The 16,884-nt window shown below is 34.3% G+C and overlaps 2 protein-coding genes across 3 annotated transcripts; one reads left to right on the top strand and one right to left on the bottom strand.

Annotated features, from left to right (window-relative positions):
* The first annotated feature begins 3,448 nt into the window (after positions 1 to 3,448).
* On the top strand, positions 3,449 to 8,937 carry LOC113697916 (UPF0235 protein At5g63440). 2 transcript variants are annotated; one of them, XM_027217532.2, is made up of 7 exons: positions 3,449 to 3,762; positions 3,960 to 4,060; positions 4,741 to 4,894; positions 5,152 to 5,248; positions 7,195 to 7,283; positions 7,365 to 7,433; positions 8,591 to 8,937. In XM_027217532.2, exons 1-7 carry the CDS (start codon positions 3,748 to 3,750, stop codon positions 8,648 to 8,650), a joined length of 585 nt encoding a protein of 194 aa, XP_027073333.1. In that variant the 5' UTR covers positions 3,449 to 3,747; the 3' UTR covers positions 8,651 to 8,937. The 2 variants fall into 2 exon arrangements, with proteins under 2 accessions (XP_027073333.1, XP_027073332.1); XM_027217531.2 differs by having other exon boundaries at positions 3,450 to 3,762; positions 3,946 to 4,060.
* Positions 8,938 to 10,623: 1,686 nt separating this feature from the next.
* Positions 10,624 to 12,460, bottom strand: LOC113699432 (cytochrome P450 94B3). The gene has a single exon (XM_027219807.2). The coding sequence runs from the start codon at positions 12,410 to 12,412 to the stop codon at positions 10,892 to 10,894; it is 1,521 nt and encodes a 506-aa protein (XP_027075608.1). The 5' UTR covers positions 12,413 to 12,460; the 3' UTR covers positions 10,624 to 10,891.
* Positions 12,461 to 16,884: the final 4,424 nt, after the last annotated feature.

Below are 16,884 nucleotides of genomic sequence, written 5' to 3'. Positions count from 1 at the left end.
AATATATTTTCATGTTTTTGCTTTTATTTTGTTACTCTTGTTTGTGTTGTGAGACTTCAGGATGAGTTAAAGTGTGTCAAATAATCTCCTATACTAAAATTACTATTCCTACATTTGGTTTTTCTTTATATTACTCTTGTTTGAATTTTAAATGTTGATACAAGTTAAAAGTTAATTTTCTTATCCAAATTTATCATCTAATTTTTATTTTGTTTCTTTTGTTGTTTTCTCTCGTGTAAAAAGTAATATAGTGCACTGGTGCTTGCAATTTTGCCAAAACATGAGAAGAAGAAAATGTGCATTTTTTTAATACCTTTGAAAATTTTTGTGAAATAAGCAATAAGACGAGACTTTTTCTCCTTGAGTATTTTCTCTATTCAATAGGAGACTATGGTAAGTATCTTCACAGTGAATAATGGAGTATTAAACAACTTCAATAGATGCATGTAATGCGCATGTCACTTTGAAATTTAAAATAAAATTGGTGTGTGGTGTTTTCTCTTTTTTTTTTCTTATTTATCTTGTTTCAAAGCACAAACACTTTTTATATTCATTTATCGTATTTTTGTTTTTAAAAATCAAAAGGCATTAAGCAAATATGTCAAACTTGTAATTTTGCATTTTGTTATTAGTAGGGTTAAATATGAAAAACCGCTTTGTGGTTTTACCGAAAATTAACCAGACACCTTATGATTTTGAAATGTCCATATAACACTCTTATATTTTAAACTAACTTGAAATTTCACATGTAGCCTGTATGTGACATGCAAGTGATGTATTATCATTATTATTTAATTTTTTTTCCTTTATATTATTTTTCCTTTTATTTTTGATACTCAAATTCCTTTGACCTAACTATCACCGATGTTTTTACAAAATTTTAAAATTTTTAAAAATTATTCAGCCTCCGTCTTCTTCTTTCCTCTTTTTTTTTTTTTTTTTTTTGTCAACACAGGGGTGTCCGGGGGTGTCCGGGTCAAGACCCGAAGGCGGCCCGATTAATCCCCTACGCCTGGAGTAAGGCACCACCCCAACCGCACCCAGGCGTTAAGTGAGGTTCGACCCCACGACCTGTGAGTGCCGGAAGCAGTCACAGACCACGTGATCTAGCCCCGAGTGATCTTCTTCCCTCCCCACCCTCCACCTTTTACTACTACGCCCCACCACCCTCTTCTCCTCTCTCCCTCCTTTCCTACCTCTCACTCTCTTTTCCCCCTCCGCCTCCACCTCCGAACAAGTTGAAATAATGGCATCATATGTATATGCACTCCTAAAATTGAACAATGACAACTAACATTTATTGCTCAATGCAACAAAACTTTTCACAAAACTAATCCTTCAAAGTTACAATTATAATTCACCATCGTTCAACCAAGAAAAGGGAAAATCATAATTTACTATCTAATTTCCCAAGAGGCTTGTGGTTTTCAAGATACTCAATGAAGCTGTTGATAATATACCTACACCGTTCATGTATCTACTAAGCATATCTTTATCTCCAAACACACACTCAGCTCCTTTGCCTTATTCCTGAAAATCTAATCATCTTTACAAACCATTACTTTATTAACTAACTCGGTCACCGAGTCTCTAGTGAAAGAACCATCGTTTTCATCTCTAGGAATTTCTACAGCTACATTTGAATCGACTAGAATCCTTACATTCAAATCTTGATCAACGACTATTGGCAACATTATTAATGCACGCTCAAACCAAAATCCCCAATTACAGAACTCCAACCACAATGAGTCAAGAAACCACCCACCGAATCATGTCTCAGTATCTTGGGCAGGGAAGCCCAAGTTTCCTATTCCCTTGCCCTTTAACTCTCTCCAAAAACTCATTTGGTAGCGATTAGATCTCCTCTTCGGCAACCAAATCTGATCGTCAGGGAAGAGAGGAATAAAGGGAGAGGGGCAGAAAAGGGGAGAGAGGAAGGGAGGAAGAGTGGGAAAGGAGAAGGGAAAAGAGAAAGAGGAGGGAGGGAGAGAGGGTGGTGATGGGTGGTAGTAGCAAGTGACAGGAGGAAGATGGAGATAGCGGTGTAGCGGTAGTTGTGTGATAATAGAGGATGAAAGAAAGAGAAGGAAAAATAGAAAAGAAAAAGAAAAAAGAAAATCTATATTTAAATTTACTGGAAAAGATAGGAAAAAAATGATCTTTTAAAAAATTTTAAATTCTTTCAATTAATTTAGTTTTATTTCCCTACATTTAAACTCAACAAAACAACTAGACCCTTTCCTTTTCTCCTCAAAAACCATACAAACAACAAAAATCAAATCCTTTCAATTTCTCTCCTTTTCTTTTCCCCTATTCACTCAATCCAAACGATACTTTAATATAAGTGGGAGAACTCGAATTCGAAATCTATTATTTACACTCTCTTCCTCCAACCACCCAACCCATCATTTCCCTCATTTTATTACCACTCCTTATTGCTTCTTTCTTCCACAACCGAAGTTATCTCTTCCACAAATGAAGTTAATCCTAGCCTCAAACTATTGGCTTTGAAATCTATTTTGCATAATATGGCAATGCTCTATAAAGAAATACCACTTCTAGATTTACTTCACTATTAGGTTTAAATTCTCGTAGCACACGTAAAAAGCTTGCATGATGCAAATATGTATTTTTTCCATGCAGTAATTGGTATATAATTCATTAATGCATACATAAACAATGCTCGTCAAACAAGTTAATTACTCCTTATTTTTGGCTTATCTTTCCTTTACTCCCCGTCTATCCGAACACTAAATTAATTAAATATCATATTAGGCTTATATACATACTGATATTGCATCATATAAAAAAAAAGTTTTAAAATGTATTCATTCCAAAAGTATTAAACTCTATTTGAAAAAAACTTATTTGAAAAACTTTTATTTTTTGTCTCAGATATTAAAAGCATTTTTTTGTGATACGATGTATAAACAATACTCTCATTAATATTGATACATAAATAGTACTTAACGAAGGGGTCAAATACTCCTCAACTTTTTTTCCATTTTCTTTTGCCCCCAATAACTCGAGAACTAAGTAAGTAGACATTGGTCCCGTTTGGCAAGTGAGTTTTTTGGGTATTTGACTATTTGTCTAAAACTTTACTGTAATTTATTGTAGATGTTTTTAAAAAATTTTTGAAATGTATAGTTTAAAAACTTTAAAAAATTTTTTGAAGATGACTAAAGTTTTTAAAAAACTTGTAGCAGGCAAATTTGGCAAAAAACTTGTTTTCCAAACAAGGCCATTATTTTTACGAGGGTCAACATGCCGGTATATTGCATCATTTTGAAAACAACCAAAAAAAGCTTTGAAATGTAATAATTAAAAGTATTAATCTCCACTTGGCTTGAAGATTGTAATATATATATATATATATATATATATATATATATATATATATATATATAATTGAGTTGGAAAATATTAAAAGGTGGTATCCAGTGAATAATATAGAAAAATTCTTGCAAATATCAAATGATTTCCAAAGGACGAGGGAAGTCCAAACGTGTAATTCATCAAAACGGTAATAGTATAAAAAATCTTGGACATTTTTTCTGCTACCCCTTTCTTCTCCGTTGGCGTGCCGGCGTACCGGCGGGAACCTCACATTGAACTTCAGAACCGAAGTCGCGAAACAATAAGAGATGCCGAAGAGAACAACCCACACCTACTCGAGCGAAGACGCCGCCCCCGACGGGCCTGATTCTGACCTATTCGTTTACTATTGCAAGCACTGCAGCTCTCATGTCCTCATTACAGGTTTCGCCAACCGCCGTTTCTTATATACCCCGTCAATTTTGAATTTGATTGCTCAGTCAATTTTCCCTCAAAAAATACAGTAATAAAATACAAAATCCAGCCCAGAATGAATCGAAGTTTATTTTTCTGTTTTTGGTTTGTATCTCCAATATAACGTGTGTCGAGCCTAAAGAATGTGTATAGATACTCAATTGCAGAAGATACCAAAAAGGAAGACTGACAAAGCATATGTGTTGGACAAGAAGAAGTATCTTGCTAGGCTGAACATACAAGAGGCTGGAAAAGTTCTCTTAAAACGGTAAAAGCTTGTATCCTAGAGTTTCTGTTCTTGAGTATCTTTCACCAATTTATCTGAATAAGCGCAAGGGATAACGTGGAACTTGGAGTTTTAGTTGGAATGTGAGTGGCGTCGAGGTCTTTTGAACTCTCTTCTGCTGTTAAATAAGATGGATAGATTGATTTTGGTCGTTTCTTTGATTTTCTGAATGCCTTTAAAATGTTTCGATGGACTGCCACTATAACCTCTTGCCTTTTATCATCTCAATTGACTGTAAATATGTCGTGAATAGTTAAAATGTAAAGCTGACCCTATCAGACACTTTCAATTTGATCGAATTGTTAATAAGCTCCTGTCATAGAGGATTATGCTAACTGTGTGAGTATGGAATGCTTGCCTGGTGCTTTTGAATTGTATAACCAGCATCCCTCTGTCTGCCATTTGCTTTTGAAGATGTTATTTTGGTTTGTGATATGAAGTTATCATTTAGTGCAAGAACATGCACCAAAGTCTCCACTTTGACAAGTTATCCTAGGAGAGCACACCCAGTTCATAAATTCTGAAAATTGTGCATAAATTTACCTCTATAAATGTTTTGGGTTGTTTCAAGTGCTAGAATTAAGAACTTAGTTCTTCTGCTGGATGAACATTGCTGTGTGGCTTTTTCCAACTAACTTTTCCATTTATAAAATTGTTTTCAGCGGAGAGGGGAAATTGGAGAAGCAGTATCGCATGAATTGTGTTACTTGTGGGCTCTTTGTTTGCTATCGAGCAGAAGAAGATCTTGAATCTGCCTCTTTCATTTATGTCATTGACGGGGCACTCAGTTCAATAGCTGCTGAGACAAATCCACAGGTATGTGCTTAGGAAATTCTCATGGTACATTCTGTTTCTTGTTTTTAATTCACATTGAAGACCCTAGGAATTCCTCTTTTGGTGGATTGGATTTTCTGAAATTGAGCAAGTTAGAATTCTCCAGTCTTGATATTGGTTATTTTACCACTTCTGGTGATTGACACTCTGCGCAATGTTGTTGAACTGTTGTGTAGAGGCAATCTATATCTGAAACTGTATATTCTAAGATATCAATTTCATTGTTTGCGAGCACTTAGGATGCTCCTGTGCCACCATGCATATCACAGTTAGAAGGAGGCCTTGTTCAAGTAGCCATCGAAGTAGAAGATCGTGCACAGCGCTCTGCAATCACAAGTAAATTTATGAATTTATTAGATTATTACGTTCTATCTTTGACATACCTGAGGTTGTTGGCAAAGTTCTGATGCTCTGAAATCTCCAAGTCAGGAATCCTTGGTTGCACAAAAGCATGAATAGAATATTTAGAGCATATGGAACAGATGCTAACTAGGCTTTTTCCATTGTCATGCTGCTGGTTACTCGACTAATTTTTCTTTTTTGGCTAAAATGGTCATCTAATTATTCCAACTTAGACTTGTTGTCCATTCGCTCACTTATTAATATCAGTTTTGGCGCTTTGATTAAGTTAAAAGTTTTAAGGTCCTTACAAAGAAAAATGTTGAAAGAAGTGAAATCTAGGTTTTTGGCCTTTCATCTCCATAGGTCCACTTCCACGCTCCCTTCCTTCCTTTGTTGCCCCATTGCCACTTCCAAATCTTCAATTCCCTGCTCTGGCTGCCCTCCCTCCATACCCCCTAGCACAATTTGCAACAAAAGTCCCCCTTCAACCTTGTTTCTTTCTCTTTTGCATTCTCAAATACCGTGACGGCACTTTATATTCACCAAATTTTCTGTTGCTCTTTAAACGAAAAAAAACAACAAAAGTCTGGTTCTTTTTGTTTGTGAGAGTGAAAAAGGCCATTTTAGAAAAGAATTGGTGGTGAAATTGGCTGATAGGCTTCAGGTTAATATTGTCAGAACAGAGAAGGGTAATGAGGAATTAAAAGTTTGAGAGGGCACAGCTGATCCATCGAGGTTTGGGAAATTTTGGAGGAAACAGGGCATTTTAGAAGCTGGCTAAAGGATGCTTCTAGTTTTGTTTTGGTTCTTTTATTTTCATTGCAACGGGGATTCTATTGTGAAAATCGGGAAAGCTGTAGGAGTAGATATAACTTTTCCAAAGGGGGAAAAGAAAAAGAAGTGAAAAGGGAAGAGGGCTAATGTTTGTTGGAGCTTCGTTATTTGGAGAAATGCAGTCCTTCGGTTACCTGGTTCAATCCACAACTCCTACAAAGCAGAAGTCCATTCTGCAAGCCCTGTGTATACAGCCTCTAAATCTTGGTTAATTAACTCAAATTAGATCGGTTAGCTTTACTTTTTTATACCTTCCACAGAACTCTGGTGTGCATATTTGTTTTACATGACTTGTTTGATGATTATTTCTTGTGTTCTTCACCATAACAGAAGGAAAGGAAAGAAAAAAGAAATTTTTTGTCGTTTGAATTTTCAACAATGTGGATGAATATGCTTTTAACTGAAAACATGAGAGTTGATAATGTCGATAAGTGATTTAAGGTCCTTAGCCTTGTACAGATTAGCTATATAGTTCCTAGGCTATGCAGTCCTACAAAGAGGATAAGGGAAGAAAAAAGTAGAATCCTGGTGTCACAGGTTGATGTGGTACGACTTTGCAACTTTCTCACGTTTTCCTAGGTACCCTCTCATTTGATTTAGAGCATAAAAGGAATCAAATTAATAATTACTTCTGCCAAAAAGGTTCTTTTCCTTTCTTGTGATTTGATGCGGATTCGATATCATTTTTGTCATTTTAATCCCTTTCATGCATTTACTTCTATTGATAAGGAAGACCATAAGTTTGTGTTATTTGAAATTTATGAGGGTTATCAAGTCCTTCAAAACTTATTGTGATCAATAGGTCCTTCTCTTAAATACTTTTAAATAAAAATCAAAGTTCATTATTCTTATTTTGTGCTCGTTACCCATCAAAGATCACAGAGTTGGTTTTCAAGATGTTTAATGAGATGGCATGAATTTTGTGCTGCACCATCCAATGCTGAACCCAGGAAGTGCCCAATCAATAATCAGTTTCCAGGATGGAGAACTTTTCTTTTGTTTTTACCTTAAATTGTATATAGCATTTGTATCTTTATAAGAACCCAAATGATGTTAGATACTGCATTTTGATTTCACTAATAATAGTGAGCCTAATATGATTGTAGGAGTAAATGCTGATGATGTTCGGGTGACTGTAGCTGCAGCTGCAGCAAGAGGAGAGGCAAACAATGAGCTTCTAGAACACATGGGAAAGGTGCTTTTGAATTTTGCTGCCAGAAGTTTGATTTACTACTTCACTTTCTAGGCTGAGCCATTAACATTTGTTCTGTGGCAGGTGTTGGGATTAAAATTGAGCCAGATGACTCTTCAAAGGGGTTGGAATAGCAAATCAAAGCTTCTTGTGGTGAGTTGACATTCAGATTCCTGATGTGTCCATATATACATTTGTGCACGTCACACACACACATCTATGCGTACATACATATGTATAAATGGGGTTTTCAGAATTATTCGAGCTCAAATATTCTGTTATTTTATCCACTATGTTTTGCTGATAATTCAAGTAAAGTGTCTGATCTTTGAACTTTCTTCTGCATTATGCTCCTCCTGCAGAATTAGTTGACCAAATTGTTGATGATTAGTTCATGTTCTTGAGCCATATTCCAGTCAAGATATTTTAGAAACTAAATCTCTAGGAACAAGGCCTGTCTTTCATTGGACAAGGGACCCCTTCATGCTTTCTTCAAAACACTGCAAAAAAACAAAATCTATTTTCTATTATTGCCTATAGATTTCTCAGCTGTTAGCTTTTAGTTTCAAGCAATGTGTCTGCAGACAGATTACATGTTGTACTATTCAGACCTGCTAAAACTATCTTTAGAACTTAATGACTTTAGCCAAAGATTATGTTTGGCTTTATGTAGCAGCAAAGAGCTGGGTGCTGTGTGTAGAATTTTGTCCTATTTGAAAATTTCTTTTCTGTTCTCTTTTTCCCTTAGGAATTCACCATTCTAGAATGATCCTAGATCAGCACAGCCAAAATCACATTTTTACCACCGTTTGGCCACCATTGAAACCCTGGTAAATATGCATGCTTACCAAAATATGGTACCATTATCAACTTCTTGAAGAAGAGAAAAGTGAATTGCATCTTCTCCATTACATCATATTAAAAGAAGTATCCCGCCCCATACCACCAATGTGCAATTATTTAAAAAGGCTTTTGACACAAGAAGAAGCTGTTTCGCCAGCAGGCACTGTCCTCATTCAGTTTAATCAACATTAATGTCCAAGGGCTCCCTAAGTACCCCACATGCACTATTCCAGTAATTGAGAGACATGAGAATTTGTCGTGCCATACATCATTCATTTCCTGTAAGGCATGAACAGTCGTATACAGATCAAGTGTTGTACTTGGATCTTTTGAACAAGGTTGTTCATCAATGGCTTATGAAAGTGTGATTGTCTTGACTTTATTGATCTGGTGGAAACTGTTTCCCTAGGTAAAGTTTGCTTGTCGTTTAATTGGATTAAAGTACTTAGTTATGGTTCTTGAAACAGGTGGAGGATTTGACTGCTAGACAGGTATATGAGAAACTCCTGGAAGCTGCACAACCATGATGCTTGTTGGGGGAGGCATTTCACCCTTAAGTTGTAACTTTCTGTTTATTGTCTTCTCTCCCGTGTAACATGTTTCTTTAATTCTATCTTTCTGGATGTCATTTGGTATTCTTGTAATTCATTTCAGAAGTACCTAATTCATGTCATTCAGCTGTTGGGTTTGGACTTGTATTAGTTGAACTTGCACATTTACTGGGTGCACTGCTTTTACAGATCTGTTTGTGTTTGTAGATGCAATGTCTTCATGATTTCCAAGATGGATATATGCTGAAATGGAAATTTTAGTATGGGCTGATAGCTTTGTAGCTTCCTAACGAACTAGTTATTCATAGGAATTCGTTGTTCACCCGTGCATTTGCATGGGCACTTTTTATGCTCTAAAGTTTTTATTTTTTTTAACGAAAATTGGTATAAAATAACTAAAAATGCTATTTTATAAAATTTTATATACTAAGCATAAAACAAACATTTAAATTAAATCGATTAAAAATAGTTAATTCTTAACAACTTAATAATTTGTTTCAATCAAATCTTATCTCATGATTTAATTATGTTTAGTAATGGTGGTATGTCAATACACGAATAAACGAGATATAGCAGGAAGTAAATGCACTTAATGTTTTGATTCTTTTACACCTAAAAAGAATGTTGAAAAGCAAACTAATCGATAATTAACTTATTATTTGACCAAATCATTAAAAGCTAATGCAAAAAAGTAATTTGAGAAAACTTTTGCAATGCTGTGTTTACATGGATATCGTTTTAACCTAAATTGAATTCCAATGGAAAGAGAGCATAAAAATCAATAGAATTTTTTTTAAAAAAAAAATGACCATATTCTACAATTTAAGTGGATTTGTATGAGTAATATGCTAAAATTGATAAATATAAATTCATTGGAAAATGATCATTGTCAAAACTTTAGAATTACAAATAAATAATCAAGTCCAATAATAGAAATATATTCAACATAATTCAAGAAAATTTTAAAAAGATAATGTTGATTTATTAAAAAAAGAAAAGCATAATCAATGTGAACGTATATAAAATAGCGAATTAATAGTTTTAAACTTATTATAAATAAGGAAGTATTAGAATGATAGAAAAAAATGAAAGTTCATCCAAATTTTAGTAATGATAATAAATGATCAATTCAGTAATAGGAATAGAGAACGTGATTGTAAAGAATTAAAAAACAAAATAAAATAGGGCATAAATTATATAAATGTATATAAAGTATGTAATTGGTTGATTGTTTGACATTTACTATAAATAAGAAAGTAATAAAGAACTATAATTAATCATTAGCAAAAAAAGAATAAAATCCACCAAGAAACATAAGCAAAAAATCAGAATACCCAACTTTTTTTTTTGGCATAGCCCACTTGGTGATTTACCATGGGGAAAAACTATCTATGTGAGCATTAATATAGTATATTTTATCCAAATTTTAGTAATAATAATAATAAATAATCAAGCCAATAGCAGGAATAGAAAATGTGATTGAAGAGGATTAAAAGAAAAGACAAGAGTTGATTGACCAAAAAATAAAGAAGATACAATTAATACAAACTTGTATAAGGTAAGTCATTAATAGCTTGAGTGAAAGGATTTATATAATTAATTGTTACCAAAAAAAGAAAAGAATAAAATCCACAGAGATATAAACGAGCGCACTTTTTCTTTTAACTTAATTTTTTACGTGTGGTACGAAGATAAAATGTCAACTTGACAAAATATGAGAATAGCCAGCTTGGCAAAAAAAAAAAAAAAAGGTTTCCGACTTTCCTTCTTGGAATTTATTTCTTAATTTTTTCTTGGCTTTTTGGACCGTGAAAGTAACTCTTGGGAATGATCATACCAAATTATTGGCATGGGGATACAGGTAGGAATAGGATGATGCGATTTTCTTCAACAAAAAAAAAAAATGCTCAATATAGGTTATAAATTAGAAAAAAAAAAACTATATTTATAGGATGATAATATACTTTACATTTTATTTTCCTTATTTTACATACTCTCATTCCAGAAATTTTCATTTCGGCCTCTTTGGAATGGGATCTTGGGAAATCATACTCCAACCTCTCTACATTAATTTATGTGAACAAAACAACACAACTACTGTGTCTTAATTAATAAGCTGCAGTAATGTCTGTCGGGATATCAGTTCAAGCAAATCTATATATGAATTGAACCGGACAGCACATTTTGGTTCCACCAAACCTTCGCTTTCTCACAAAATCACAAGCCCGGTTGGTTGAGGCGGTGAATCCTAACTTTGAGCCCACCAGCCATAAAGGCAGTCAAGAGAGGAACAAAAATAGGCTGATTATCATCAACTTTCTTGATCTCATATCTCCTTAGAATTGAAGCCACAACATACTTCATTTGAATGAAAGCCATTTCCTTCCCAAGACAAACTCTTGGACCTGCCTGAAACACTGGAAACTTGTAAGGATCAACCATTTTCAGCATCCCATTTTCATCAAACCACCTATCTGGTCTGAACTCAAAACAATCCTTTCCCCACAATTCCTCTATCCTCCCCATCCCATATTGGAAATAGGTCACCCTATTTCCCTTGTAAACAATTGTTCCATCAGGCAAGATGTCGTCATTCTCAGCATGCTTGGAGTCCCAAACTACTGGAGGATATAGTCTCATTGACTCACACAAGCATGCCTTTATGTACCTCATTTCTTTCAAATCCTCTACATCCAATGGCTTTTCTTTAAGGTTGAGGATTTCCAACTCATTCATGACGTTCTCTTTGACAGCATGGTGTTTAGAAAGAAGCCAGAACAACCATGTCAATGCAGAAGAAGTTGTATCCCTTCCTGCCATGAGGAAACTTATCACCATATCTCTAACCATTTCATCATCAAGACCAGCTAATAACAGCCTCGACAAAAGATCGTTATTGCTGGTTTTTTTATCAGCACTCTCATTGAGTTTCGTTTTTTTGGTTTGGATAATATCATCAACACAGCCATGAACAAGATCAACTGCTTCTTTGAGCTCCTTCTCAGACCCTAAATTAAGGGCTCTCCTCATTTTCCAGACTGCAGGGATTGGAGCAACACCGCGTCTCGCGCAGATCTCTGATGCTTTGTCGAATGCTATGGCAAGAGGAGGGACAGGTTGAGAAATGTCTAGACAACGAGGATCCATCCCCAGTGAGACCTTGCAAATTGTGTCAAATGCAAACCTCCTAAGCACATCCTGTAAATCCAAGACTATGTTCTTTTCCACAGCCATTTCAAGCACTGGGAAAAGCTTGTTTTGAACTTGTTCCTCGAGAGTTTTGACAACAAATTCTCTCAAGGACTTTGCACTGAATTCATGGCTTGCGAGTTTGCGCTGAACCTGCCAGAGATGGCCATCAGCATTGAATATTCCTCGACCGAGGAAATCGCCTAAGATTTCGGTGAAGGGCTTGCCTTTAGGGTAGTTGTTGAAGTTGGTTTTCAGGATATACTCAACATTTTGCGGATTGGCTGTGACGATGGTTCTAGGTGCACCAAACCTCTTGATCACCATTGTTTGAGAAGGTGATTGAGAGAGGATTTCAGTGTACCAGTCTAAAAGACGATGGCGATTTTGGTAGAATGCAACGAGGCAACCGATGATTGGGTAGGACTTAGGGCCATGAGAGAAGCTGAGTTTTCCGGATTTGAGATCAAGAAATCTTTGAAACAATGAAGGAAGGTAGGGGGAAAGAAGAAGTGAAGTAGCAACAAGAAGAAGAAGAAAGGAAAACATTATGGTTTTTGCCAACTGCTAAGAGGGTTGTGGGGTTAGGACTCTGGAAAGTGGAGGAAAGCAGATATTGCAATTTAGAAGTTGAGGAAAATGAGTGAAGAATGGTGACTATATATACAACACATGGACAGGGTCTGAGAGGGAGGGTGAATGCTGAATAGAAGTGGGAAGAGAGATGGGACAGTTGCATGTATGCACTAACATTCGAATCTTTTTAAGCACATGATTCTCAAGCTCCACATCAAAAACTGTATTCCAAGACAACTGAGATATCACAATTTTGAACCACTAAGCTTTGGTTCAATGGCCACCAAAAATGACTAAATCTCTTTTGGCTGTAGGTCGGGGATTCGAACTCCACTTGCAATGAAAAAAATTCAAAGGAGATGTTAGAGCACTCGTTTGATGTACTCAGGTACATATACATATTAGCCACTTATACACAGTCTCTTTAGACTCTCCTCCCTCTAAATTGAGATAGATTAGGTTATAGATTTGTTATCGTTACTGTAAAAAAAAAAAAAAAAAGATATCACAATTTTGAGCTTTAATCATGAAAATATTTAGGGAATAATTTTCAATACTCCAATAATATATTCTTGACACACTAATGGGTTTGGTTGTACGTTAATTGTAAGTAAACTTTTCGATTTAAAATTTGCATATATAACATATATTCAATCCTATTAATTTATACATTGTAAGTGTGTAAAAAATTGATTATATAAATTAATAGGTTTGAAGTCGGCAACCTCATCTTTCAAGGGTGGCATTGGCACATGAGTAATAGACTGCGTCAATTGAATAGTGCCAACTAAATATAGATGACTAAGATGAATGATGTGGCTCAACATAAGCCACCAACAACTGTGCATAAATGAGTCCATTGAATTTCTTTTGTCAAACATGTAGGTAGTTTTTGTCAAACTGGACATTATCTTTAGCAGAGGAGGAACGACCCTAGCCGAGAGAAAAGAGAAAATACAATGGGGATTAAAGTATAGATCATATATATGAGCCTCAATATTCCTACATTCTTGAAGCAAATTAATCTAGGCTCAATTTTCTGATGTGAAAAGTTTGATTTTGTACACTGGCCCCTTGATCCCAGTATTCAGTCTACTTCAGCTTTAAAATGCAAAAGTGCCAATTGTAACATGAAAAGATTTTTACGCATTCTCACATTGACAAATATGTCTATTGCAACTTTCCATATACGGCACTAATGAAACTTGCACAAACTTGGGTTAACTGCCTTTCTGCTTCAAGAATTCTACGGCTAAATGGCACAACAAAATTTAGTGAGACTTGATCATTTTACTGATTGTTGTTATATGGAGAAAAATTTTGAGCCTTTTTGTGCTTATTATGGAGATGCTAGTAAGGAATTTGGCAAAGAATGCTTTATATTTCAAATTAATATTCCAACTATATAAAACTATTCTGGTAATTCTGAAAATGAATTCTTCCATTTTGTGCCTAACAAAAGGTGATTCCGGTGTCAGTTTATCAGCAAAATTTAAAATTTTTATGCTAAAATGTACGAGACAGGCAATTCAGAAAAATAGCATATGAGAATATTCTACTATTGGAGAACTTTGTTTTGTTCTTCTTTTTGAAGCTCCTTGTCCACATACATTTAACTACAGGTGAACATGCACTGCTTTCCCATTATCATTATATAGAAAAATCATGTAATTTTGTTTTGAAGATAATTCAAATAGGAAAGCCATGAATTAATTAAGGAAAAAAAATGAAGTAAGAAATAATGTCGTAATTTATTCAAATATGTGTAAGACAGGCTATTATTAGATTGATAGAAATTTATCATGAATAAGAAAGTCAAGAAAGGGTTGTAATAAATTATTATTAGAAGAAAGAACGAGGGTAATAAATGATTAAACTAATCGCAGCATGTCAGAATATGATTAAATTTAATTAAAATATGAAAGTTATGAGTTGATTTTTAAGAAAAAAAAAAAAAAGAGAGAATGGCATAACTAATAGTGGATCATCAATGGAAACACGATTATAATCAATTGGTATCAGAAAAAAAAAATTAGAACAGCTAAATCAGGAGCCTACTATATAGAAAAAATGAAAGATAGCTAGTATTTAGAAACTCAAATGTGACTAAATTGTACAGTAGGAGAAGTAATTTTCAAACCACAGCTCCTCTTGGCATAGAATGCAAATTGTTCTTTTCCATTCTAAGAGTGAACAAAAAAGAATCCTGTGCGTATTTGTGTCGTAATCATCTTCTCTTAGTAATAATTTGTTGGGCTGCGGTCCGGATCCAACCCGAAGCTATAGATGCATGTGAGTTGCTGTCGGCTTTTCAGCACGTTTTCTATGCCCCATTTCCCAGTGCAGTAGTGGACTGGGTAGGGTACTACAATATCATGGAAGTTTGAAACTTACTAACGGAAATTATTTGGACATATGCCATTTTCGGCGCGGCGCAGCCGGCAGTCACGTTACTAAAAATTCGACCGGCCGTATCATCAGACGATACGATGATAACTACCAATCTTTGGACTGGTGGCCATCATCAAGCCTTTAAAGTTTGGTGGGGTCGAAGGCTCCCACTAATTATCACAGGCCCAGTTGGATCCCCCTAGAATGGGTTAGAACTTAAAGTAGGAGTAGAAGTAAATGTATAATAGACTATTATCGAGCGTCGAAAAAAAATATCATCAAATGATGATAAGACTAAACAAAAGGATAATAAATGCGAGTGTGTAGGTAATCAGGGCAATAAATTAAATGTAATTCAGTCGTGCTGTGCTAACGAGCGATCATAAAAAATTAAAAAGAAAATAATTACTTCTTCTATTAATTTGGAGTTTTTTTTTTTTGAAGGATCTATTAATATAGGGTTAATGCAAAAGTCGTCCAAAAAATACGGTCTCAATTTTGTGAGGATTATACTTCTTTTTATGTCATGAGCATAATTTAGCTGCTACATCTATAGTTGCTAATTTTTAGGGCATTTGAAAAATTAGTACGTGTGAATCGGAGAATTTTGTTAAATTTTTTAATGCATAAAATATTTACTTATACTATTTTATAGTATGTCATTGTATTTGTTGTTCCTATTCTAAATCTTGTTCTATGCTTTCTTTAATCAACTTAATAATATAATTAGTGTGTTTGAATAACAAATTATTTACATAAATTTATCTGTTTGCATCATAAACATATTTTTCATTCACCTTTTTCTTTTACATACATCACATAAAAAAAGTGCTACAGTATTTTTTTCAAAAATTATCCCAAATAATTTCTTATCCAAACACAGTATTTTTTTTCTTTTCACATGTTTGAAAAATTAGATAAATAAATAGTACATTCAATGTATCGTGTTTTAATAGGATTGAACTTATAAACAAACTGCTAAAATCCTAGAATACACTAGAAAAGACTAGCCCACGAATGTAGAAAGCTCCAAATTGGTTAATTCAAAGATAACAAGTCCCAAAGCTTACATTGGCATTTTGAGCCATCCAATCCTTGTCTTACCACTGCTAATTAATCGTGAGTGTGTATATTCTTAGGATTTTACTTCTTTTAATTGGGTGTTTATAAAAAATTCAAAGTGAAAATAGTTATTTCTTTTAACCTAGGTTTAATTAGTCTAACACATATGGCCACAATTTACTATCTAACACACTCCTTTTTGTAACATATACATCATACAAAAAAAAAATTACAGTATTTTTTTAAGAAATTATTCCAAATAATTTACTATCTAAACACACTCCTTACTTTAAAAAGTAGAAATTATCATCATAATGCATCTTAGGGCTTGTCCTTTAACATCAGCATAAACAGTCAAATTCAACCTTAAAAGCAACAGGGAAAAACAACTGAAAAAATCGAAACAATGATTTCTTTTCAGAAGAAATCAAGATGTGACAAGACAAAACAGAGCAGACGTCTTCCATATCCAATATTTTCTCTCAAGATCCAGCTTGAAAACTGCGGCGCCGTTTTGTGGCGCAGCCTTACAGGCTTAAGATAGGGCGAGAATATGGGCCTTAGCTTCTTACGTGTCCGTTCCCGCAGCCAATTGCAGTCCATATTGCATCGAGCGCCGTCCAAAAGTGGTGGCCCAGTTATCATTTCCCCTCTGCTTTTACCGACGTCTTTTTTTAAACCTTAATTTGCTTACTTTTCCGTCAAACTAAATCATTTAGTTTATAATTTTTTAGGCATTATTCAATTATTTCGGTTGCTTTTTAATTTTTATTGCGACAATATCTGAACAAATAAAGTTATGTATTGATATTTTTTTCTCCAAGAAATTTTTATATTTTACATAAACATATTTTTGATTTTTTTATTTCACGTACATCAAATCACTGTGTTACATTTTTTTTATAAAAATTTCAGAAAATACCAATCTAAACGGGTTCTTAATTTAAAATTTTTTAAAATCACTTTTGGAGGTATTTTTATTTTTATACGAA

The sequence above is a fragment of the Coffea arabica genome, chromosome 4e (genome assembly GCF_036785885.1).
Source record: "Coffea arabica cultivar ET-39 chromosome 4e, Coffea Arabica ET-39 HiFi, whole genome shotgun sequence".
NCBI lineage: Eukaryota > Viridiplantae > Streptophyta > Magnoliopsida > Gentianales > Rubiaceae > Coffea > Coffea arabica.
The sequence above is the reverse complement of the archived record's forward strand: the minus strand, read 5'-3'. Positions and strand labels throughout refer to the sequence as shown.

What these genes read in the sequence shown, in the direction of transcription:
- LOC113699432 (XM_027219807.2), bottom strand. Translation starts at nt 12,412, where the DNA reads ATGTTTTCCTTTCTTCTTCTTCTTGTTGCTACTTCACTTCTTCTTTCC.
- LOC113697916 (XM_027217531.2), top strand. Translation starts at nt 3,648, where the DNA reads ATGCCGAAGAGAACAACCCACACCTACTCGAGCGAAGACGCCGCCCCC. An exon ending in CTCTCATGTCCTCATTACAG is followed by an intron (nt 3,763 to 3,945) that starts GTTTCGCCAACC and finishes GAATGTGTATAG; the next exon opens with ATACTCAATTGCAGAAGATA. An exon ending in GCAAATCAAAGCTTCTTGTG is followed by an intron (nt 7,434 to 8,590) that starts GTGAGTTGACAT and finishes TTCTTGAAACAG; the next exon opens with GTGGAGGATTTGACTGCTAG.